The sequence below is a fragment of the Gossypium hirsutum genome, chromosome A03 (genome assembly GCF_007990345.1).
Source record: "Gossypium hirsutum isolate 1008001.06 chromosome A03, Gossypium_hirsutum_v2.1, whole genome shotgun sequence".
Classification (NCBI taxonomy): Eukaryota; Viridiplantae; Streptophyta; class Magnoliopsida; order Malvales; family Malvaceae; genus Gossypium; species Gossypium hirsutum.
The window spans coordinates 3900513-3926477 of NC_053426.1; the positions used below are offsets into that span (position 1 = coordinate 3900513).

Sequence of the window (25965 nt, forward strand, 5' to 3'; positions counted from 1 at the left end):
AAAATTTGAAATTTGATCCAATCAATGTAATGAAGATATGTTTTTAATTTAATTTGTATTTGCCTGAATTTAAATTTGATCATAACTCAAAGTTGACTTAAACTTGAAACTATTTAAACTCAATATTATTAAATATTAAATGACTCAAACCCAAAATAATTAAATCATGAAATGATCTAAACTTGAAAATTTAAATGGCTAAAGTCCAAAAACAACTTGAATTTGAAAGCATAAAAGCCCAAACTATTTAAAAAATTTAAAATTTGACCTTATTCACGTGCACAATTGAAAGAACTAACTTGATAAGCTGAAGGTAGGGATACGAATAAGACACTAGTGCTCGCAAGTTATTTGAGTTTGATTAAAGAAAACCCGATTTTGATTCGATAATTATTGATATGAGCTCAATGTATCGATCAAAACTATAATACCCCTACCCGTATTCATTGCCGGAATAGGTTACAAGGCATTACCGGAGTTTACGAATTAATTTTTTTAAAAAAAAACTCAATATAATCCCTTTACAGATATCTAACCCTCCCTGCAATATTGAGACCAATCCACATCAACCAAACCAATTTAACATATTTTCAAGGTAAATTCATGCATATTTATAAGATAATGTCATCACATACATAAAACCAGGTTTGTTAACCATACTAATGGCTAACTTTACATTCATTTCACGTTAACATTTACTTTGTTAGCTTATACATGCCATTGATTTCCAAAATAAATTTCTTTATATACCGAAATCTTGAGGTTGATAGTGTGATGTGTCTCCGACCAAATCCGACTTTCGAGCTCTTAACACTACAAAACAGGGGAAAAGGAAACAGGGTAAGCACTTTGTACTTAGTAAGCTCATGTAACAAGAATTATACTTACCTAATATTTTCAATACAATACAATAAACATTCTTATATCCATTCAATGCATTATTACCCTAACATGCACAAACTCAACATTCAAGTTAATACAATAATTTCCATGTACCTATAATATATATACCATGATTGATGAGCTCATCAATACCATGATTTCCATTTCCTTGTTATTTTTCCATATTTATCCCGTTGAATTTCTTGGAATTTTCGATGGGTTTTCAGAGGTACACTTTTAGGTACATTTCTGGGTCCGTCAATTCATATTCATGTACACAAATTTCCATTTCAGAGAGCACACTCCCGCGAACCTCATCCTTACAGCGGGATTACCAGTCTAGGCTAAATCCCCTGTAATATAAACTCATAGAGTATTGTCGGGATTACCAGTCCAGGCTAAATCCCCTGCAAAGACAATTACTCTAATGAGCTTGGATCTGAATTACCAATCCAGGCTAAATTCAGACCCTAATTCGAATTACCCGTTCGGGCTAAATCCATTTTCCACATATTCTTCGGGAGGGCTATATCAAGATAGGATCACCCGTCCAGGCTAGATCCTTTTTACCGTCAATTCCTTTTCAGAGATCCATCAAATTTTCCTTTCATTCAACTAGGATTTCTTCCCCTTTTTATCAAATATATCAATGTTTCATTAATTTTCATACAATGAACATTCAAATCATATTCACATCAATAACATACATTTCAAGTATTTAAGAATATATTTCAAGTTACATGAACTTACCTTGATACTTGTTTGTAAACAAAAAATCTACTAATCCCGAACTTTTTCCTTTCCTCGATCTAGCTTCGTATTTGAATCTTCTGGATCTAAATAAATAAATTTAATTATCAATTTAATACATTTCATGTTCATATCCAACATTCTCTATAATTCAACTATTATTTATAGTTCATTCAAAGCTGTCTACTTGAGTCATAGTCACTAAATTATTTTTATCTTGAGCTACAGAACTCCAAATTAGGATCCAATAATTTTTTCTGAAACTAGACTCACATATATTCTGACCATAAAATTTTCAGAATTTTTGGTTTAGCCAATAAGTACAGTTTATTCTTTAAAGTCACCCATGTTCTGCTATCCAACAGTTCTGACCCTTTTTCACTTAAAATTAATTATCTCTTGATACAGAATTTTAATGATGTTTCCATTTATTTTTCTTGAAAATAGACTCATTCAGGATTCTAGACATATAAATTTAAGCCCCTAATTATTTTTATTCAATTTTTTTATGATTTTTCAAATTCAGAACAGGAGAACCCGAATTCATTCTGACCTTGTCTCACAAAATTAATTATATCTGAAAATTTACAAATCCATTGCTTACACCGTTTATTCTATAAAAAACTAGACTCAATAAGATTTAATTACAAATTTTTTTCATCTTCTAATTCGATTCCTACAATTTATGGTGATTTTTCAAAGTTAGTCTACTGCTGCTGTCCAATATTGTTTTAGTGCAAGCTGTTTATTACCATTTTTCCCCTAAGCTTTTAATAAATAACAATTTCGTCCCTACTCAATTAGCCTCTCAATTGAGATGATTTTTCTCAATTAACACTTTATTCTATCACCTTAAACTAGTTTACAACCTTTAAGAATCAGAATTTCAGTAATAGACTTTAATTCCAAACATTTTCACAATCAGGTCCTAAAAATCAATTTCTATTGAAATTACCTAATAAAATCATCTCATAAACAAATTAAAGCTTTAATTTCATTCTATTTCATCATAAACTTACAGAACTCAATCATGGTGACTTTCAATTTCATCCATGAAATCAACAACTAATGAATTTAATAGTAGGACCTAGTTGCAAAAGTCTTAGAAACACAAAAATTACAAGAAAAAGGCAAGGATTAACTCACTTGGTGCAAAAATTATGAAATACCAGCTTAGAGAACCCTCCTATGGCGTTTTTAGCTGCTGGAATTGAAGAGAAATGAAGAGAAATCTAGATATTTCCTATTTAGTCCTAGCTTTATTTAGTTAATTTTGCAATATTCCAATTTTTCCTTTAATTTATCAATTTTCCTGCTGATTTCATGCCCTTGCCGTCCAGCCCAAATAAATTTTAGGTCTAATTGCCTTTTAAATCTTCTCTCTGTAGAGGCCCAAATTTACCCGGCCCAACAAATTAAAATCAAACCTAAATCCTACCCAATTCACAAACCCAATTACAAAATCAGACCCAAAACTAAGCCCAAATAATAAAAGCCCTAGCCCAATACAACCTAAACTTATTTTCAACAAAAGACAAAACCCTAGCCACCTTGCCTCCCACATGCACCTACTCCACCACCTTGCCTCCCACTTGCACTTATATCATCAAATGGAGAAGAGACATAAAATGATAAAAAAAATGTATGTAAAATGGCTATAAAAGCCATTCAAGACTAGAGTTTGAGGGGAGTTTTTTGGGAGAAAAGAGTTTGAGGAGAGAGTTTTTGGAGAGGCTAAGTTTTGGAGAGATTAATAAAAGATCAAAGCAAAAGAGGTTTCTTTGTCTATTCTCGTTTTAAGTTCTTTGTTTGCTTATTGTTTTCCTTTCAATTTTATTTTGTTTTTTATATGAAAGTAAAAATAAAAGTAAGAAGCTTACCCATATTTTCATTACCGAAAAAGAGTTTTTTTTGAGGTTCGGCCGCCGTGTACGGTGGCACCGACGGCGGCCCGTGGGGGTCCGGTGACCGGAGTAAGGCCGGACTGATGACTGTATTTAGAAGAGAGGGGAAGAATGTTATTTTTATTACTATTATTATTATTATCATTATTACTATTAATTTTAATTTTAATTTTAATTTTATCTTTTTATTATTACTACCACTATTTTTCTTATTAACATATTATCATCATTTTACTATATTATTATGCCCTTTTTTATATATTTTTATTATTGTTATTAACATATATTATTATTAACATATTATTTTTTTATTAATGTATTATTATTATTTGCATTATTAACTATGTTATTTTGTTATCATTTCTTTTGATTGTCTATGATAGTCTTAAAAGTGGTCCATCTTGTAGTTTTCGTGAATTTTTTTTTTAGACAAAGAAACCTCTTTTGTTTTGATCTTTTATTAATCTCTCCAAAACTTAGCCTCTCCAAAAACTTTCTCCTCAAACTCTTTTCTCCCAAAAAACTCCCCTCAAACTCTAGTCTTGAATAGCTTTTATAGCCATTCTACATACATTTTTTTATCATTTTATGTCTCTTCTCCATTTGATGGTGCAAGTGCAAGTGGGAGGCAAGGTGGTGGAGTAGATGCAAGTGGGAGGCAAGGTGGCTAGGGTTTTGTCTTTTTTTGAAAATAAGTTTAGGTTGTATTGGGCTAGGGTTTTTATTATTTGAGCTTAGTTTTGGGTTTGATTTTGTAATTGAGTTTGTGAATTGGGTAGGATTTGGGTTTGATTTTAATTTGTTGGGCCAGGCAAATTTGGCACTTTTTAAGTCTTTGCTCCATTCTCGTTACACGAAAATGAGCAAAGAGGGGCAGCTGTAGAAGCCTAAATTTGCCCGGCCCAACAAATTAAAATCAAACCTAAATCCGACCCAATTCACAAACCCAATTACAAAATCAGACCCAAAACTAAGCCCAAATAATAAAAACCCTAGCCTAATACAACCTAAACTTATTTTCAAAAAAAGGCAAAACCCTAGCCACATTGCCTCTGACTTGCACCTACTCCACCACCTTGCCTCCCACTTGCACTTATACCATCAAATGGAGAAGAGACATAAAATGGTAAGAAATGTATGTAAAATGGCTATAAAAGCCATTCAAGACTAGAGTTTGAGGGGAGTTTTTTGGGAGAAAAAAGTTTGAGGAGAGAGTTTTTGGAGAGGCTAAGTTTTGGAGAGATTAATAAAAGATCAAAACAAAAGAGGTTTCTTTGTCTAAAAAAAAAATTCACGAAAACTACAAGATGGACCACTTTTAAGACTATCATAGACAATCAAAAGAAATGATAACAAAATAACATAGTTAATAATGCAAATAATAATAATACATTAATAAAAAATAATATGTTAATAATAATATATGTTAATAACAATAATAAAAATATATAAAAAAGGGCATAGTAATATAGTAAAATGATGATAATATGTTAATAAGAAAAATAGTGGTAGTAATAATAAAAAGATAAAAATAAAAATAATAGTAATAAAAATAACACTTTTCCCTTCTCTTCTAAATTCGACCATCGATTCGGCCTTACTCCGATCATCGGACCCCCACGGGCCGCCGTCGGCGCCACCGTACACGGCGGCCGGACCTAAAAAAAACCCTTTTTCTGTAATGAAAATATGGGTAAGCTTCTTACTTTTATTTTTACTTTCGCATAAAAAAACAAAATAAAATTGAAAGGAAAACAATAAACAAACAAAGAACTTAAAACGAGAATAGAAAAAGAAACCTTTTTTGCTTTGATATTTGATTAATCTCTCCAAAACTTAGCCTCTCCAAAAATTCTCTCTTCAAACTCTTTTCTCCCAAAAAACTCCCCTCAAACTCTAGTATTGAATGGCTTTTATAGCTATTTTACATACATTTTTTTATCATTTTATGTCTCTTCTCCATTTGATGGTGCAAGTGCAAGTGAGAGGCGATGTGGTGGAGTAGGTGCAAGTGGGAGGCAAGGTGGTAGAGTAGGTGCAAGTGGGAGGCAAGGTGGCTAGGGTTTTGTCTTTTTTTGAAAATAAGTTTAGGTTGTATTGGGCTAGGATTTTTATTACTTGGGCTTAGTTTTGGGTCTGATTTTGTAATTGGGTTTGTGATTGGGTAGAATTTAGGTTTGATTTTAATTTGTTGGGCCGGGCAAATTTGGGCCTCTACACTCTCATTAGACATTTAAGCTATTTAATCCTCCCATCCACTTTTACACCTTTTACAATTTAGTCATTTTTATTTAATTAACTAGCCAAACATTAAAATTTCCTAACGAAATTTTAATACCACATTAATAACATTTCATAAATATTTATAAAATTATTTTCGACTCAATTTTACGAGATAGAGGTCTCGATACCTTGTTTTTACCCTATTTCTTCAATAATTTCTTTTTCTAACTAACCACTAAATCGGTAAAATTTTTCTATCAATATTTTTATACGATTTTTCTATCATATCAATTTTCATGCAAAAATATTGAAATAAATTTCTCTTTAAATCGAATTTGTGTTTACGAAACCACTGTTCCGATAACTTTAAATTTTGGTTATTACAACTCTCCCCCTTTAAGGATTTTCGTCCTCGAAAATCTTACCAGTAAAGAGATTTGGGTATTGTTTCCTCATGGTCTCCTCCGGTTCCCATGTTGCTTCCTCAATCCCATGCTTTTGCCATAATACTTTCACCAAATTTATCTTTTTATTTCTAAGCTCTTTTGTCTTCCGTGCCAATATCTTGACCGGTTCTTCACTGTAAGTCATATCCGATTGAATCTCTACTTCTGTCGGAGAAATAACATGTGAAGGATCCAATCGGTACCGTCGTAACATAGATACATGAAAAACATTATGGATTCTATCAAGTTCCGATGGTAATGCTAATAGATAAGCGACCGGTCTAATTCTTTCTATGTTTTCATATGGCCCGATAAATCTTGGACTCAGTTTACCCTTTCGACCGAATCAGAGAACTTTCTTCCAATGAGACACTTTCAGGAATACCTTGTCACTGACTTGAAATTCAATCTCTTTTCGTTTAAGGTCGGCATATGATTTTTGACGATCGGAAGCTTCTTTTAGACTATCTCGAATAACCTTTACTTTTTCTTCTGTTTCCTGGATCAAATCAACCCCATGCATCTTCCTTTCATTGAGCTCTGTCCAATATAATGGTGTTCTACATTTTCTACCATATAAAGCTTCATACGGAGCCATTTTAATACTAGACTGATAACTGTTGTTGTAAGCAAATTCAATTAAAGGTAGATATCTCTCCTAATTACTTTCAAAAGCTAGTATACAACATTGGAGCATATCTTCCAATACTTGAATTACATGCTCAGATTGACCATCTGTCTGAGGATGAAATGCAGTGCTGAAATACAATTGAGTACCCAAGGCTTCTTGCAATTTGTCCCAGAAACGAGACGTAAATCGAGGATCTCTATCTGATATAATGGAGACAGGCACTCCATGTAGCCTGACAATCTCAGATATGTACAGTTCAGCTAGTTTATCTAAAGAATAATCCATACGTACCGAAATAAAGTGAGCTGACTTTGTCAATCAGTCAACAATCACCCAAATAGCATCTTTTTTCCTCGGAGACAAAGGTAACCCCAATACAAAATCCATAGTGATTCTTTCCCATTTTCATTCTGGTATAGTAATTGGCTGAAGTAACCCTGAAGGTACCTAATGTTCAGTTTTAACTTGCTGACATATTAAACACCTTGATACAAACTCAGAGATATCACATTTCATTCCTGACCACCAGTACTTTTTTTCATATTATTTTATATTTTATTACTCCCCGGATGTACAGCATAGTATTACAGTGAGCCTCGCGTAGAATCTTCTGTATGAGCTCTGAATTCTGAGGTACACATATCCTACCTCTGAGTAATAAACAACCATCAGAATTAATTTGAAATTCAGAATCATTACCTGACTCACACTGTGCCCGTTTAACCTGTAACTTCTAATCATTCTTCTGAGCTTCAAATATTTGCTATAGAAATGTTGGTTTAACTCTCAATTCAGCTAGGATTGAACCATTATCAGTCAATGATAACTGGGTATTCATAGCTTGTAAAGCAAACAAAGATTTCCGGCTCAAAGCATCAGCTACAACATTTGCTTTACCCGGATGGTAATCAATAATCAAATCATAGTCCTTTATCAGTTCAAGCCACCTGCGCTGTCTCAAATTCAAATCTTTCTGTATCATCAAATATTTTAAGCTTTTATGATCAGTATAAATATGACATTTCTCACCGTACAATTAATGCCGCCATATCTTCAGCGCAAATACAATAGCAGCTAATTTAAGATCATGTACTAGGTAATTTCTTTCATGTGGTTTAAGTTGTCTTGAAGCATAGGCTATTACTTTACCTTCTTGCATTAAGACACAACCTAAACCATTTAATAAGGCATCACTATAAATAACAAATTCCTTACCCGGTTAAGGCTGCACTAATATAGGTGCTTTCGTTAGTAGATCTTTCAATCGGTTGAAACTTTGCTGACATTCATTAGTCCACTCGAACTTTACATCTTTCTGCAATAATCGAGTCATTAGAGAAGCTATCATAGAGAATCCCTGTACAAATCTCCGATAATAACCAGCTAAACCCAAGAAACTTCTAACTTCAGATACATTATTTGGTGGATTCCAATTGACAATAGCTGAGATTTTACTTGGATCTACCCTGATGCCTTCGGCAGATACAATGTGTCCAAGAAAACCCATTTCTCGGAGCTAAAATTCACATTTACTGAATTTAGCATATAACTGCTTCTCTCGCAAAATTTGCAACACAATTCTCAAATGTTCTGCATGTTCTTCTTTATCCTAGTTCTGAAGGTTGTTTTTGGCACATCTGACCTTTACCCGTAGCTGATAATAACCTCATCGAAGATCAATCTTTAAAAACACTATAGCACCTTTCAGTTGATCAAATAAATCATCAATTCGGGGTAACGAGTATTTATTTTTTATGGTTACTTTATTAAACTGCCGGTAGTCGATCACAATTTCAAAGACCCGCCCTTCTTTTTCATAAACATAACCGGAGCACCCCAAGGTGAATGACTCGATCAAACAAAACCCCTGTCAACAAGATCTTGCAACTGTGTCTTTAACTCCTTTAATTCTGTAGGAGCCATGCGGTACGGAGCTATGGAGATCGGAGTAGTTCCCGGAATCAAACCTATAGAAAATTTTACTTCTCTTTCTGGTGGCAATCCTAGTAATTCTTCTGGAAACACATCGAAAAATTCACATACCACTGGAACTGCATGTATCTTTGACTTAAATACCTTGGTGTCAAGTACATAAGCCAAGTAAGTATCATACCCTTTTTTGACATACCTTTGTGCTGCCATTACTGAAATCACATCAGATAACCCCTCTGTCTGATTAGATTTAACCCGGAGCAACTCATCATTCTGACATTTTAGCACAATATATTTCTGTCTACAATTTACTACTGCATCATGCTGGGTTAACCAATCCACGCCCAATATCACGTCAAATTCATCAAATGGCAGTAACATCAAATCAACCGGGAAACAATAACCTCTTACCATCAGTGGACAATTTTTAAAAATTTATCCACCAAAACAGATTGACCTAGGGGGTTCCAGACTTTAACCACAAATTCAGTAGGTTCAACAGATAAATTTTTAACAATTGCTAGTTTAACACATATATATGAATGCATAGACCTAGGATCAGTCAATGCAGTAATATCAGTATCAAGTAAAGAAAATGTACCAGTAATAACATCGGGTGCTGAGGCATCTTCTCTGGCACGGATGGCGTATGTCCTAGCAGGTGCTTGTGACTCAGGCCTACCTGCAGTATCTTTTGTAGCTCCTCGACTACCATTGACATTACCCGATGGTCGAGGTGGTCTGCCCCTCGAAATTGGATTACTCGGCTTCAATATCTGTTCAGCTTCTTTTTCACTCATTTCTGGACAATCTCTGAGGAAATGGTCAAAAGAACCACATCGGTAACAAGCCCCACTCTTTAATCGACATTCACCAAAATGAGCTTTATTACAGTACTGGTATCTCGGCTTAGGAGTGCCAACACTGCCAACGCTCGTCACTGATGGAGTAGAAGGTCTTGGATTAGTGCGTTGAGAACCTCGCTCTCTGCCCAAATACCCAGTGGCTGAGGTAAAACGATTCTGATACTTCTTCAATTTCTTTGAAGCAGAAAATTGGGATTTTCCCATGATCTTTTACTAAAAATTTGAGCTTCCCTCTCAGCCTGTTTCTTTTCTTTGCTCAATTCTTCTACTTTACAAGCACTCTCTGCCAATGTAGCAAACTCTCGAATTTCAAGAATTTCGATTAGTAGCTTAATGTCTTCATTCAACCCTTCTTCAAATCGTTTGCACATTTCAGCTTCTGACTGTACCCATTCTCGTGTATATTTACTCAATCAAACAAATTCTCTTTCATACTCAGATACAGATTTGTTACCCAGTTTCAGCTCAAGAAATTCTTTTCTCTTCTGATCGAGAAACTTCTGGCTGATATATTTCTTTCTGAACTCGGTCTGAAAGAATTCCCATGTAATTTTTTCTTTCGGAACAATTGAAGCTTTAATATTCCACCAATGGTAAGCTGTGTCTTTTAGTAGTGAGACGGTACATTTCAGACATTCTTCTGGTGTACAAGATAATTCCTCCAAAACCTGAATAGTGTTTTCTAACCAGAATTCAGCCCGTTCGGAATCATCATCAATTGCTGCTCGAAATTCTTCGGCCCCATATTTTCAAATTTTATCTACTGGAGCCTTTCCTTTTCTGACAGATTCAGTACCTGTACCCTGTGGGATCTCAGGAATCGGTGGAGGAGCAGGAGGGGGAGCTTGAACTTGCTGCACTACAGGGTTAATTCTTAAGTATTGATTAAACCATTCATTCATCATTTGAAAAAAATACTATTTTTGCCTCCTCCCCTCGACCCTCTGTCTCGGGCCTTCTACTGTTAGTTTCTTCTCTTTGTACTGAAGCCGGAGCATTACTCCCAGCTTCCTCAGATTAAGCTCGGTCGGATGATATTACTATAAGAAAAACACATTTTAAATGGTCAGAAAATATCACACTATCAATAATAATTTAAATGGCATGTATAGCTAATCCCGTATTTGCTACATCGGTCCTAGCACTGGCTAAACCGTAGCTCTGATACCAATAAATGTAATACCCTTACCCGTATTCATTGCCGGAATAGGGTACAAGGCATTACCGGAGTTTACAAATTAATTTTTTTTAGAAAAACTCAATATAATCCCTTTACAGATATCTAACCTTCCCTGCAATATTAAATCGAGACCAATCCACATCAACCAAACCAATTCAACATATTTTCAAGATAAAATTCATGCATATTTATAAGATAACGTCATCACATACCTAAAACCAGGTTTGTTAACCATACTAATGGCTAACTTTACATTCATTTCACGTTAACATTTACTTTGTTAGGTTATACATGCCATTGATTTCCAAAATAAGTTTCTTTATATACCGAAATCCTGAGGTTGATAGTGTGATGTGTCTCTAACCAAATCCGACTTTCGAGCTCTTAACACTACAAAACAGGGGAAAAGGAAACAAGGTAAGCACTTTGTGCTTAGTAAGCTCATGTAACAAGAATTATACTTATCTAATATTTTCAATACAATACAATAAACATTCCTATATCCATTCAATGCATTATTACCCTAACTTGCACAAACTCAACATTCAAGTTAGTACAATAATTTCCATGTACCAATAATATATATACCATGATTGATGAGCTCATCAATACCATGATTTCCATTTCCTTGTTATTTTTCCATATTTATCCCGTTGAATTTCTTGGAATTTTCGATAGGTTTTCAGAGGTACACTTTTAGGTACATTTTCGGGTCCATCAATTCATATTCATGTGCGCACATTTCCATTTCAGAGAGCACACTCCCGCGAACCTCATCCTTACAGCGGGATTACCAGTCTAGGCTAAATCCCCTATAATATAAACTCATAGAGTATTGTCGGGATTACCAGTCCAGGCTAAATCCCTTGCAACGACAATTACTCTAATGAGCTTGGATCTGAATTACCAGTCCAGGCTAAATTCAGACCCTAATTCGGATTACCCGTCCAGGCTAAATCCATTTTCCACATATTCTTCGGGAGGGCTATATCAAGATAGGATCACCCGTCTAGGCTAGATCCTTTTTACCGTCAATTCCTTTTCAGAGATCCATCAAATTTTCTTTTCATGCAACAAGGATTTCTTCCCCTTTTTTATCAAATATATCAATGTTTCATCAATTTTCATACAATGAACATTCAAATCATATTCACATCAATAACATACATTTCAAGTATTTAAGAATATATTTCAAGTTACATGAACTTACTTTGATACTTGTTTGTAAACAAAAAATCTACTAATCCCGAACTTTTTCCTTTCCTCTATCTAGCTTCGTATTTGAATCTTCTGGATCTAAATAAATAAATTTAATTATCAATTTAATACATTTCATGTTCATATCCAACATTCTCTATAATTCAACTATTATTTATAGTTCATTCAAAGCTGTCTACTTGAGTCATAGTCACTAAATTATTTTTATCTTGAGCTACAGAACTCCAAATTAGGATCCAATAATTTTTTCTGAAACTAGACTCACATATATTCTGACCATAAAATTTTCAGAATTTTTGGTTTAGCCAATAAGTACAGTTTATTCTTTAAAGTCACCCATGTTCTGCTATCCAACAGTTCTGACCCTTTTTCACTTAAAATTAATTATCTCTTGATACAGAATTTTAATGATGTTTCCATTTATTTTTCTTGAAAATAGACTCATTCAGGATTCTAGACATATAAATTTAAGCCCCTAATTATTTTTATTCAATTTTTTATGATTTTTCAAAGTCAGAATAGGAGAACCCGAATTCATTTTGACATTGTCTCACAAAATTTATTATATCTGAAAATTTACAAATCCATTGTTACACTGTTTATTCTATGAGAAACTAGACTCAATAATATTTAATTGCATATTTTTTTCATCTTCTAATTCGATTCCTACAATTTATGATGATTTTTCAAAGTTAGTCTACTGCTACTGTCCAATATTGTTTTAGTGCAAGAAACTAGACCCAATAATCTTTAATTACATATTTTGTTCATCTTGTAATTCGATTCCTACAATTTATGGTGACTTTTCAAAGTTAGTCTACTGCTGCTGCTGTCAAATATTGTTTTAGTGCAAGCTATTTATTACCATTTTTCCCCCAAGCTTTTAATAAATAACAATTTCGTCTCTACTCAATTAGCCTCTTAATTGAGATGATTTTTCTCAATTAACACTTTATTATATCATCTTAAAGTAGTTTAAAACCTTTAGGAATCAGAACTTCAGCAATATACTTTAATTCCAAATATTTTCACAATTAGGTCCTAAAAATCAATTTCTATTGGAATTACCTAATAAAATCATCTCATAAACAAATTAAAGCTTTACTTTCATTCTATTTCATCATAAACTTACAGAACTAAATCATGGTGACTTTCAATTTCATCCATGAAATCAAAAACTAATGAATTTAATAGTAGGACCTAGTTGCAAAAGTTCTGGAAACACAAAAATTACAAGAAAAAGGCAATGATAACTCACTTGGTGCAAAAATTATGAAATACCAGCTTAGAGAACCCTCCTATGGCGTTTTTAGCGGCTGGAATTGAAGAGAAATGAAGAGAAATCTCGATATTTCCTATTTAGTCCTAGTTTTATTTAGTTAATTTTGTAATATTCTAATTTTGCCCTTAATTTATCAAATTTCCTGCTGATTTCATGCCCTTCCCATCCAGCCCAAATAAATTTTGGGTCTAATTGCCTTTTAAATCTTCTCTAATTAGACACTTGAGCTATTTAATCATCCCATCCACTTTTACACCTTTTACAATTTAGTTCTTTTTATTTAATTAACTACCCAAACATTAAAATTTCCTAACGAAATTTTAATACCACATTAATAACATTTCATAAATATTTATAAAATTATTTTCGACTTGGTTTTACAAGATAGAGGTCTCGATACCTTGTTTTTACCCAATTTCTTCAATAATTTCTTTTTCTAACTAATCACTAAATCGGTAAAATTTTTCTATCAGATTTGTGGTTACGAAACCACTGTTCCGATAACTTTATATTTAGGTCATTACAAAACCAAACTAGAGCATTGTAATACTCTTTTCAAACAACTCATGAACCTACTTTGGCCTTTCATTTTAATATATTTTTATTTCACGAAAACACATTTTTATCCTTATAGAAAGAGCTTGTACAGATAAACTGAATCGAACTAGAGTTCAAGCATAAAATTGATAAATGAGATTGACTGAGTTCGAGCTCAAATATATCTTGAGTCAAACTCAAACTTAAAAAATAATCTTCGATAAAATTATATCAAATAATAAGCTCCAAATTTCAAATTAAGCTCAAGCCCAAACCTACTGCTACATGAGTTTATCTATGCTAATTACACCTCTGGCCCAAGGATTAAATTGGAGCAACAATAGAAAAAGACAATTAAATTATGTCATAAGTCTTTATATTTTTTAAATTTTAGAATTTAGTCTCTAGACTTTTCAGATTTCAAAATTCATATCCAATTCTTATCTTTGTTAAATTTTTTTCTTATTAAAATTGTTAGTATGACATTTTGAAATTTAAGAAAAATGCTCACTTGATAGTTATGTAATTAAAAAATGACGTTGGAATTAACCTGAATTTAACATTGTTAAAATTTAGACTTGAAATTTGAAATCTATAAAGTATAAGGGCAAAATTTCTGAAAATAAAAGTATAGAGACTAAATTACAAAATTTCAAAAAGTACAGGGACTTATTGCACATTTTACCTGCAAAAGACCTAAAAAAAACGCTGCGTTTTAAGTTTTTGCACGGTGGATCCCGCTAAACTAGAGGTGCAGATCGTCTATAAATAGAGTTCGGCGTGCCTGAAACATTTTCTCGGATTTCTCAGTATAGGAACAATCTATTTTTTTCTCAGGCAAGGAAAAATTACTTGAATTAAATAAATAAATATTCAAGCCTATCGATCTCTAAGGGCTGATAATCCGATAAGGAAACCGGTTTTTCCAATACACAGATTTAAGCAAAAACATGGGACATGGTAACAAAGGAAACTGGAAATCCATGATTTTTGCAGTTTTGATTTATTTTTTTAGAAGGTTTTGTATAACATTTTAATGATTCTCAGGTGAAAGAGGTCGGCCCAACAAAAAGTTCAAATTTGCCAAGGTTAGGCGAATTTCTATATATTTTTTGTTTGAATTTTATGGGTTTTGTTAATTTTTCCTTACAAAAGCATGATTCATTTTGGTTTTTTTTTTTTGCAGGATGATCACAGGGGCTCAGCTATGGAAGATGATTATTCTTTTTATCCTGATGAAGCCGATGATGAACCTCGTGATGGTACTCATTTGTTTGTTCTTTTTTTGCTTTTAATCTATTTAGATTGAATTTGAGTTGTATTTGGTTTTTATTATTATTTTAATTTATGATTAATTTTGAAGGTGAGAATGAAGGAAAGAAAAGAGATTTTACCAAATTAGAACTAAAACTCGATCATGGTAATCGCCCATTATGGGCTTGTGCTGATGGGCGTATATTTTTGGAGACATTCTCCCCTTTATACAAGCAAGCTTATGATTTTCTCATTGCTATAGCTGAACCCGTTTGCAGGTACTGACCCCATTAATATATTGTGATTTAAATTTCTTTTTCTTTTTTTTTTGTTTTGCTTATTGGATGTACATTAATGTGTATGAATGTGAATTTTCAATTTATGTAGGCCGGAGTCAATGCACGAGTATAATCTCACACCACATTCCTTGTATGCTGCGGTATCTGTGGGGTTGGAGACAGAAACAATTATATCGGTCTTGAATAAATTGTCCAAGACTAAGCTTCCTAAAGAAATGATTGATTTCATTCATGCTTCTACCGCTAATTATGGCAAAGTTAAGCTTGTGCTTAAGAAGAATCGTTATTTTATCGAATCCCCATTTCCGGAGGCAAGTTGGTTGTTTTTGGTACCTTTATAATTTATTGGAATTTATTGATTCTTTGGGTATTAATTGTTTGGTGATGTTTGATCCTTGCAGGTTCTGAAGAAACTGCTTCAAGATGAGGTTATAGGTCGAGCAAGGCTTGTTTCTGAGGTTTGTTACATTATTTGAATTGAGCTTGTTGATTTATTTTGTTTATTACATTTGAGGCATAAGCTTAATCTTCTTTTACTGGTTATTCTCTTTTCTTCCCATTGAAATCATGCTTTTGGTCTAAATGATATCTTCTCATGCAAATCAGTTTCTGTGACACTTTGTACTGCTGTATGCTTTTTCACTCAAAGGTCTCAATCTGATTCTGCTTAGTGTTCTCTTAGATGCCAGCGTTGCATAATAGTCTAGGAGAAACAGTTTGAAAGAATAGTTTAAGCTCAATTGGATTCGTTGGGTCACTTTCTGTAGGTTCATGAGTTTCCATGTGGGATTCTTTATTGTTAACTTGCTTGGTTCTTTGGTTGTCATGTTTCTTCTGGATGCTTGTCAACTAATTTCTTGACTTCCCTTTTGTTTTCCTTCATTTCTAAGGAGATGTTCCCTTCTTTTTTTTTTTATTCCCTTCTGGAATGTGTTTTAATCAATCCACTATGGATACTATATAGAATGTGCAGGGAAATGATGGATTTACAATCAGCAAAACTGCGGGTGAAATTGAGTCAGGCCATAGTGGTTTGCTTATGGAATCAGAACTGGCAGCTGCCGCTGAAGAGAAAGAAACACATGCATTTGAAATTGACCCTGCTCAGGTATTTATTTTTCATTTTTCTTTGACTTCTCATTTCAACTTCATGCTGCATAATTTCCTTGAGGATTAGTGTATTTGATTTCAACTAATTAGTTTAGAACTAAAAGACTTATGTAGAGTATGCTTACAGAGGCTGCCTTATTTTTCGTTGCTTTTATGACCAACTTGTATCTAGGTATCTGAGTTCTGTTTAGCCATATTTTAGCTTCTGCATTCCTATCTTGTGATATCTTAAGGAAATGAGTAAGTGATGTTTGAAATGAATATCTTTAGATACATCATTCTATTAGAAGATGCTTTGCTTATAGTTTGACTAAAATGCTGTCAGTTTTGAACTGGAATTGGATTATGCTACATATAAGTTTTTGCCTTGTACATGTACATTGCCAGGTTGAAAATGTAAAGCAAAGATGCTTGCCAAATGCTTTAAATTATCCAATGTTGGAGGAGTATGGCTTCAGAAACGACAGTGTGAGTAACATTTATCATTTTCTTGACACTAGTAATAAAGTGGCTTTCAACAAATGGTGATAACTGAGTTCATAATATCCAGATCCGGGTATTATCCTGGAGTTCTTATTGTTTCTTTGAATTGTAGGTCAATCCTGACCTTGACATGGAACTGAAGCCTCATGCACAGCCACGACCATATCAGGAAAAGAGTCTTAGTAAAATGTTTGGAAATGGTGAGATCATCAATACTATAATTTGTTCAACTAATTGTTATTGTGCTTAATATTCTCACATTCCATTTTTATTGTATTGATGACACCTTAACTTCTTCAATGGAAGAATTATACGCCTTTTCTAACTTACAATGTACTGAATTGTTGATCTGTCACTTATAAGTTACAATAACAATGAAAATATGGATTTTGCGTTGTTAGAAGACCACTTTTATCATTCTATTTCTGAAATTTGTGGACATGCTTCAACTTGTTTTTATTGTTAGGTTTCTAAAATACATAAAACAAATAAACTCTTGTTTGCACGAGTGCTGGATTTGAGACAACTTCACCTGAGTTTCATTCATGCAGGTAGAGCCAGATCTGGCATTATTGTGCTACCTTGTGGTGCCGGAAAGTCTCTAGTTGGTGTTTTCTGCAGCAAGCCGAATAAAGAAAAGTTGCCTTTGTTTGGCTACAAATGCGGTTTCAGTGGATCAGTGGGCTTTTCAATTTAAACTCTGGTCAACCATACGGGATGAAAATATTTGCCGTTTTACATCTGACAGCAAAGAGAGGTTCCGTGGCAATGCTGGTGTGGTTGTAACAACATATAATATGGTTGCTTTCGGTGGTAAGCGGTCTGAAGAATCTGAAAAGATTATTGAAGAAATAAGGAACAGAGAATGGGGACTGCTTCTTATGGATGAGGTAATTACTAATTGTCATAGTTCTTGTCATTTATATACCTTTAAGGAAGTTTTTCAACTTTATATGCACTGATTGCATTTTTTCTTGGTAGGTGCACGTTGTCCCTGCTCACATGTTTAGGAAAGTCATTAGTATCACCAAATCCCATTGCAAACTGGGGCTTACTGGTACTCTATTGTTTTTTGCTTTGATGCATCTCTAGCTCTCAGCTACCTCTTACATCTAAATCCTTTTTTGTAGCCACACTTGTGAGAGAGGATGAAAGAATTACAGATTTGAACTTCCTTATTGGTCCCAAATTGTATGAAGCAAATTGGCTGGATCTAGTAAAAGGAGGGTTCATAGCAAATGTTCAGTGCGCCGAAGTCTGGTGCCCGATGACAAAGGAGTCTTTTGCTGAATATTTGAAGAAAGAAAATTCCAAGAAGAAACAGGTTCAGTTATCTAAACAGTTCACCTTAATTTGTTGGTTCTTAACAAGTTTTGGTGTTAATTTTGACTGCACATATTTGGAATTCGGTAATGCTGATTTTGTTTTTTCTTGTTTAATAAGACTAGTAGCCAACAGTTAACCTTTCTGTTCTTATACTTACACATCTAATGGTTGCCTCTTGCATTTCAGGCACTTTATGTGATGAATCCTAATAAGTTCAGGGCATGTGAGTTTCTCATACGGTTCCATGAACGAGAGCGTGGTGATAAGATAATTGTCTTTGCTGACAATCTTTTTGCACTGGTTGAGTATGCAATGAAGCTACGCAAGCCTATGATCTATGGTGCTACCAGGTTATTTGTGAACATCAATTGCTCTGTCCTTTTTGTATTGTTTTTATATTGTTGTGTCAATCTTCCCTTGTAATGTGCAGCCATCTTGAGAGGACTAAAATTCTCCAGGCATTCAAGACTAGTCGTGATGTGAACACTATTTTCCTCTCAAAGGTATTCATCAGCAGATTATGTTTTACTCAGTATTGTCAGTGATTGTAGAGAAATGCTGCAAAATTTTGATTATGAGCTACTATCGCACCCCCATCAAAAAGCCAAGTTTTACTTTTATTCTCCCCTCTTTTGGTCCCTATAATGTGTTGGGTTTTGGGAGGAGGGGGTGGCGGCAGTGTCTAGAAATGATTCAGATTAACTGCAATATATTCTTAAATGCATTTGGCCTTAATTATCTATTATAGTTAACATCATCTAATCTGTTTTAAGATGATGAGACTGCTAGTTTTGTTCCCAAGTGGATTCTTTTCATGAAAATGGTTTGGTGTTTCTGTTTCTCTCTACAGGTTGGTGATAATTCGATAGATATTCCTGAGGCAAATGTGATCATTCAGATTTCATCACATGCTGGTTCAAGACGTCAAGAAGCCCAGCGTTTGGGACGTATTCTTAGGGCAAAGGTTTGTGTTACAGTTTTATTTTGTTTTTTCTTGTTTAATAAGACTAGTAGCCAACAGTTAACCTTTCTGTTCTTATACTTACACATCTAATGGTTGCCTCTTGCATTTCAGGCACTTTATGTGATGAATCCTAATAAGTTCAGGGCATGTGAGTTTCTCATACGGTTCCATGAACGAGAGCGTGGTGATAAGATAATTGTCTTTGCTGACAATCTTTTTGCACTGGTTGAGTATGCAATGAAGCTACGCAAGCCTATGATCTATGGTGCTACCAGGTTATTTGTGAACATCAATTGCTCTGTCCTTTTTGTATTGTTTTTATATTGTTGTGTCAATCTTCCCTTGTAATGTGCAGCCATCTTGAGAGGACTAAAATTCTCCAGGCATTCAAGACTAGTCGTGATGTGAACACTATTTTCCTCTCAAAGGTATTCATCAGCAGATTATGTTTTACTCAGTATTGTCAGTGATTGTAGAGAAATGCTGCAAAATTTTGATTATGAGCTACTATCGCACCCCCATCAAAAAGCCAAGTTTTACTTTTATTCTCTCCTCTTTTGGTCCCTATAATGTGTTGGGTTTTGGGAGGAGGGGTGGCGGCGGTGTCTAGAAATGATTCAAATTAACTGCAATATATTCTTAAATGCATTTGGCCTTAATTATCTATTATAGTTAACATCATCTAATCTGTTTTAAGATGATGAGACTGCTAGTTTTGTTCCCAAGTGGATTCTTTTCATGAAAATGGTTTGGTGTTTCTGTTTCTCTCTACAGGTTGGTGATAATTCGATAGATATTCCTGAGGCAAATGTGATCATTCAGATTTCATCACATGCTGGTTCAAGACGTCAAGAAGCCCAGCGTTTGGGACGTATTCTTAGGGCAAAGGTTTGTGTTACAGTTTTATTTTGCATCTGACAATTTTCATCATTGCTTTACTAATCGGCTGCATATGTTGGTGAACGAATCCGTTGATAAATGCAACAAACATAAAAATTGAAATTCTTATACGGCTGCAATAGGGTAAACTTGAAGATAGGATGGCAGGTGGTAAAGAAGAGTACAATGCATTTTTCTATTCCCTTGTTTCAACAGATACACAGGTAGATATCTATCATCTTTCAATGCCATAGCTATTGTTAAGCATTTGTTATGTTAAAGATGGTTTTTTAACGAAAATAATGTATAACCTGTTACCCTTTGCAGGAAATGTACTACTCAACTAAAAGGCAGCAGTTTCTAATTGATCAAGGTTATAGCTTTAAGGTACATCATTTACCATGTAACCTGGATGTGGTTAATACTTTGTCTATTCTATTGTACTACAAAAACTGTGCATATGGTACTCGTGAAAATAGAAGTGTGTGTGATTTGGCAAAATTTTGAAAGCAAATACTTCTGACAGGTGATAACAAGCTTGCCTCCTCCTGATGCTGGTGCGGACTTGAGTTACTACCATCTCGATGAGCAGTTGGCTCTTTTAGGAAATGTGCTTATTTATCCTTTTATAACTTTTAAAAATTCAAGAGATAGTTGAACTAAATAGTCACTGACAAGTTCTACAAATCAGGTCTTGACTGCCGGTGACGATGCGGTTGGTTTGGAGCAGTTAGAAGAAGATGCAGATGATATAGCCCTTCACAAAGCTCGTCGCTCTATGGGATCCATGAGTGCAATGTCGGGTGCAAATGGAATGGTCTACATGGAATACAGGTATAAAAAATGTCTCCATTTCCTTCTCATGTTTTCTTTGTCTGTCTAGCTGTCCTTTAGGAGGACAAGAGCAAGCCCTATTTCTGTTAGTCTATCATAAACCTTCTACCAGTTAAAGTTGATTTATTTACGTATTAATCGGCATATATGAATCTTTTCCGTTTGCAGCACTGGAAAGCATAAACTTATGGGGCATGGCCAGAATAAGAGTAAACCTAAGGATCCATCCAAGCGGCATCATTTGTTTAAGAAACGCTTTGGTTGAGATGAAAGCCGAACCATGCAGAATGATGATTGTTTTATGACAATCTACGAGGTTACTTCTCGCATTGTTTTGTTTAAGAGATGCTATGGTCGAGATGAAAAGCATAAACCCGAATTACGTTTGGTTTATATATATCATCTAAGAGGTTCCGAGAAGGAGAGTTTTATTTCTTCAGAACTTGAATTACTTTAATGCCAAATAAACAAATTGCTTGTAGAATTTGTACTCTGTAAGGTATCGGTTTATGTCTTGAGGTAACCACTCTGTATGAACATGGCTGGCAATGGCATATGAGCATGTTATTTCCTAAAATTTCTACATTTTTGTATGATATTGCACTTTGGAAATATAGTATCTTGAAGCGAGGATTGTACTGTCTGAAATGACAACATCGAACTAAGAAGTCCAAGACTGAACAAAAGTCATGGGTTAAAATTAGAAAATATTGCTTTTAACAGATATATTGCATAACTTGAACCGGAGTTTTTAACATTAAAATTATATTATTCTTTTAAATTATTATCTAAATTTGTTACTTTTAACATTAAAATGGCTAACCTGACCTTATTAATCAATGATCATGGTGCCGCGTTAGCAAAGTTTTTGTTGATGAATTTGATTGGTAATAGTTGTCGATATGGAAAGTTCACATGTGGCATACCATATTAAAATTAATTTAGACAATTACTTTGGACAATTGATGTTACAGTTAATTTAGATTTGGCCATACAATTGTTCAGTCTGGACGAGTGTAAAGTTGTAGAAAAATAATAAATAATTATAAATAAATTTATATATATATATATATATATAAAAGAACAAATGATGAATGTGGCTTCAATAGCTACAAAGTAAAACTAACAGTTGTCAATTGAGTTTTTGCTCAATTGACATATGTATTTGTGACAATGCAGGAAAAAGTAGGTTTGAATGCATTGAAGCGCATTGTCTCAAAAAGATCAAATATGATGGGTTATGAGTTTTAAGTATTATCTCGAAAAAAGTAAATATGATCAGAATCTACGTTGAGATTGTTCTATTAGCTAACTTAATTCACAAATTACTCATTTTCATTTCTGTCAATAATATATAATTATATATATAACTTTTGTTAAATTATAGTTTTGATGTTTTTATTATCATAAAATTTGAAATTTAATTTTATATTTTAATTTGAGATGATTTAATTCTTTTAATTTTAAAGAATTTTTACATTAACTATTCTTCTTAAAGTATTAATATATTTTTTATTCTTAAAAATATTATTAAACATTTAGTTGACATATCAATTTTTTATTGGATTAAATTGTTTGACTGATTTGTTATTTAAATTGCCCTTTTAGCAAAATTTCATCTCAACACTTCTTCAAAAGAAGTTTAGGTGTTAATAAAATTATTAAAAATTTATGTTAAATTAAAGTACAATAAATAAAATCAAAATTTTAATAAAGTAAAAGGATCAAAATTAAAATTTAAACTTTAATTTTTAAAGAAAATTACACAAAATTATAACTAAGTTAATATTTTTTTGGTGAAAATAAAACAAATTACATAAGATAATAATTTTTAAAAGCACCGCTTATTTTGTCTTGTTTTGTTCCTAAAGGACCCAATAAATTCTTAATTGAAATTAGAGGATCTTTTTTAATTGATTGTTTTATCACATTGTGATATTTTACATCGTTGAATGGGCCCATGCGAAAACAATTAGATGCTGACAAAATTATCAAAGATTGGGATTCCTTATTTCTGTTCAAGAGCGTATGAATAGTTCCGTGATTTTGGCTAAACGATTGTTGAATCCTTGCGTTGGAATAAATGGAATAAAACGGATTTTTATTGGTACGATCTGACCTATTATCAGAAATCAATTCTGAACTTGACGGATCATTTCTTTTTCTGATATAAAAAATATGAGATTTCACTAAGTCGATTCTTAGGAAATCTCGAATCAGACCATTTGTCCTTACTTCAACAAAGGAAGCACAGACCTCTTCGGCCAAAGAACTTTTGTTGTCTTGGTCCCAACTCAACACTAAACAAGTCCGAACTAGTTGAATACTTGTGTCAGAAATTCTCCGAGTCGGTTTGCCATTTCCATAAAGGATATAATTGACAGCTCGAAGTTGCATATTATCTTTTTCTTGAAATGGATCCTGGGGGAAGAGTGTTGCTAAATTTAGACCGTCCGGTATTTCATATGGGGTTACAGGTCGAACCAAAACAAAATACTTTTTCTTGGTAGGTGTGATCCGTTGGACATAGATCCAATTTTTCAAATTTTTTGATTCCTTAGAGTTTGTTTTGCTCGTTCCTGGTGGTATCAAGATGCCACTGTGTCGAGAAATCTTATCTCTTTCTCCGGGAAAATAGATATTACCCGAAAAAATTTTAGTTCAATCCTTTTTTTTTCTTTCCACTCGGACCAATCCGCCCACTTGGCTTCTTGTATTTAAAGTGATTGGGGTATCTACTCCAATGATACTATTGTTCCGTACCATTATGGAAGAAGATTCGGATAAAATATGCACTTCCTCGGGAATGAAAAAAAATCGATCTACTTTCATTTGGTATTTTGGCTTAACCTTTTTGACTCCTCGATACTCAATCACATCCTCCCTTTTGATGATTTAATGCGCCCCTAGAGTCCCATATTTAGTAATTCCTAAACTCTTTCTTCTGTATCGAGGATCGTCAAAAAAAGCAAGAATACTTTTTTTACGGAAAATACCATTTATGGGTATTTCCATCGAGATACCGGAATGGGAATGTAGCATTAGTTCTTTCTCTTGGTCTTGAATCAATTGAAATGGAATAATAAATCTATTTCTTCGTCTCTTTGCCAATAAATCAGCATTCTCGTGGAGAATAGCAGAATATATGAAATCACAATGCCCAGTACCTATTATTCGATTCAATTCTGAATAATCGTAAATCCTATCTTCTTTTTTATCCGAAAAATCTGAACTAAATAAGTTGTGTCTCACTTGATCATTATTCACTGAGAATCTAGAAATATATCTTCGTTCGGCAGAAAGATAATGAATGTTTATTTGATCTTGATCCTTGTGGAGCGAAAAAGGAACTACACTGAATTTGTACGAACCCCCTGATAATATCCACAAATGGCTTGTTTTTGGTAAGAGATGGACATTACTATATGTAAATTCGGGCGAATGATACACATTGGTACTCCAGTGCATTTCCCCATCTGAGTCAGAATAAATATGTATTCGAACCCTCTCTTTCAAATTTAAAGTGTATGTTCCCGCGCGAATCTCAGCAATCACTTGTTTTGATTCTACATATTGATCGTTTTGAACTAAAAGAAAACTTTTTGGTGGAATAGTCACCTTATGTATAATATCTTCACTCTCAATAATTACATACAAGTCCCGATAACATAAAAAAGCAGGATGCCCGTGACGTGTGCGTGTAGGATGAACCAAATCCTCATTGAATTTTATTTTTCCATTAAAAGGGGCCCGGACATGTTCTGCAGTACCGCCTGTAAATACTCCGCCGGTATGAAAAGTTCTTAATGTTAGTTGCATTCCCGGTTCTCCAATGGATTGCCCCGCAATAATACCTACAGCTTCTCCCAATTCAACCAGGTCACCATGAGTGGGGCTCCGACCATAACATAATCGACAAATCCAAGATGTACTCCTACAAGTAAAGGGAGTTCGAATAGATATTGGTTGTGTTCGAAAGGCTCTGAATCGATCGACAAGCCCAAGCCCAATATCTTGATTTCAAATGGCAATGCACCGCGGACCCATATATATATCGTCCGCTAATACACGACCAATTAATGTTTGGATAAAAATTCTTTCCGGAAGCGTCCTCTTTTGAGGACTCACAGAAATCCCTCGGGTGGTGCCACAATCTGTTCTACGTACAACAATGTGTTGAACTACTTCAACAAGTCTGCGCGTAAGATATCCAGCATCTGATGTTCGTACGGCGGTATCCACAACCCCTTTTCGGGCTCCGTAGCAAGAAATGATATATTCTGTTAAAGACAGTCTTTCGCGTAAATTGCTTTGAATGGGTAAATCGATCATTTGTCCTTGCGGATCCGACATTAATCCTCTCATACCTACTAATTGGTGCACTTGAGATGCATTTCCTCTAGCTCCTGAAAAAGACATTATATGGACTGGGTTAAACGGGTCAGTCATCCTAAAATTAGGATTCATTTCTTGTCGCAAATATTCACTTGTAGCATACCATATCTCAATTGATTGGCGTAATTTTTCTACCGCGTGTACATTCCCAAAATGATGGTGTTTTTCCAAAATCAAACTTTGTTGTTCAGCATCTTGGACTAGCCATCCCTTAGAAGGTATCGTTAAAAGATCATCAATTCCTAATGAAATGGATATAGCAGTGGCTTGCTGGAAACCCAGAGCTTTTACTTGATCCAGGATGTGTGATGTATATGCCATTCCGAAGTGATCTATTAATCTGCTAATAAGCCGTTTAATGGTAGTTCCATCTATCACTTTATTGTGAAATACCAGATTGGCCCGTTTGCCATAAATACCCCCTTATTCCGCTGAGTGGACTTCGCCAATGGGTTTGAGTCAATGATTGGAAAACTTTCTTTTCTCGATCTTGATTTTGGTAGAAAGTCGGGTCAGGAACTGGGGTCCTAGTTGAACCGGAGAGACCCGAATTCATATTGATGTCATAGA

At 34.0% G+C, this 25965-nt stretch overlaps 1 protein-coding gene and 1 pseudogene across 1 annotated transcript in view; one reads left to right on the top strand and one right to left on the bottom strand.

Moving 5' to 3' along the window:
* The first annotated feature begins 14653 nt into the window (after positions 1-14653).
* LOC121223752 (general transcription and DNA repair factor IIH helicase subunit XPB1-like) lies at positions 14654-21577 on the top strand (annotated as a pseudogene).
* A 2173-nt stretch (positions 21578-23750) lies between these two features.
* LOC121223753 (DNA-directed RNA polymerase subunit beta''-like) overlaps positions 23751-25965 on the bottom strand; it is a 3103-nt gene continuing 888 nt past the window's right edge. Inside the window, exon 1 of the mRNA XM_041106066.1 lies at positions 23751-25965. This exon is cut by the window's right edge and continues 888 nt beyond it. Within this exon, the coding sequence (XP_040962000.1) occupies positions 25021-25716 (696 nt within the window). The 5' untranslated portion in view covers positions 25717-25965 and the 3' untranslated portion in view covers positions 23751-25020.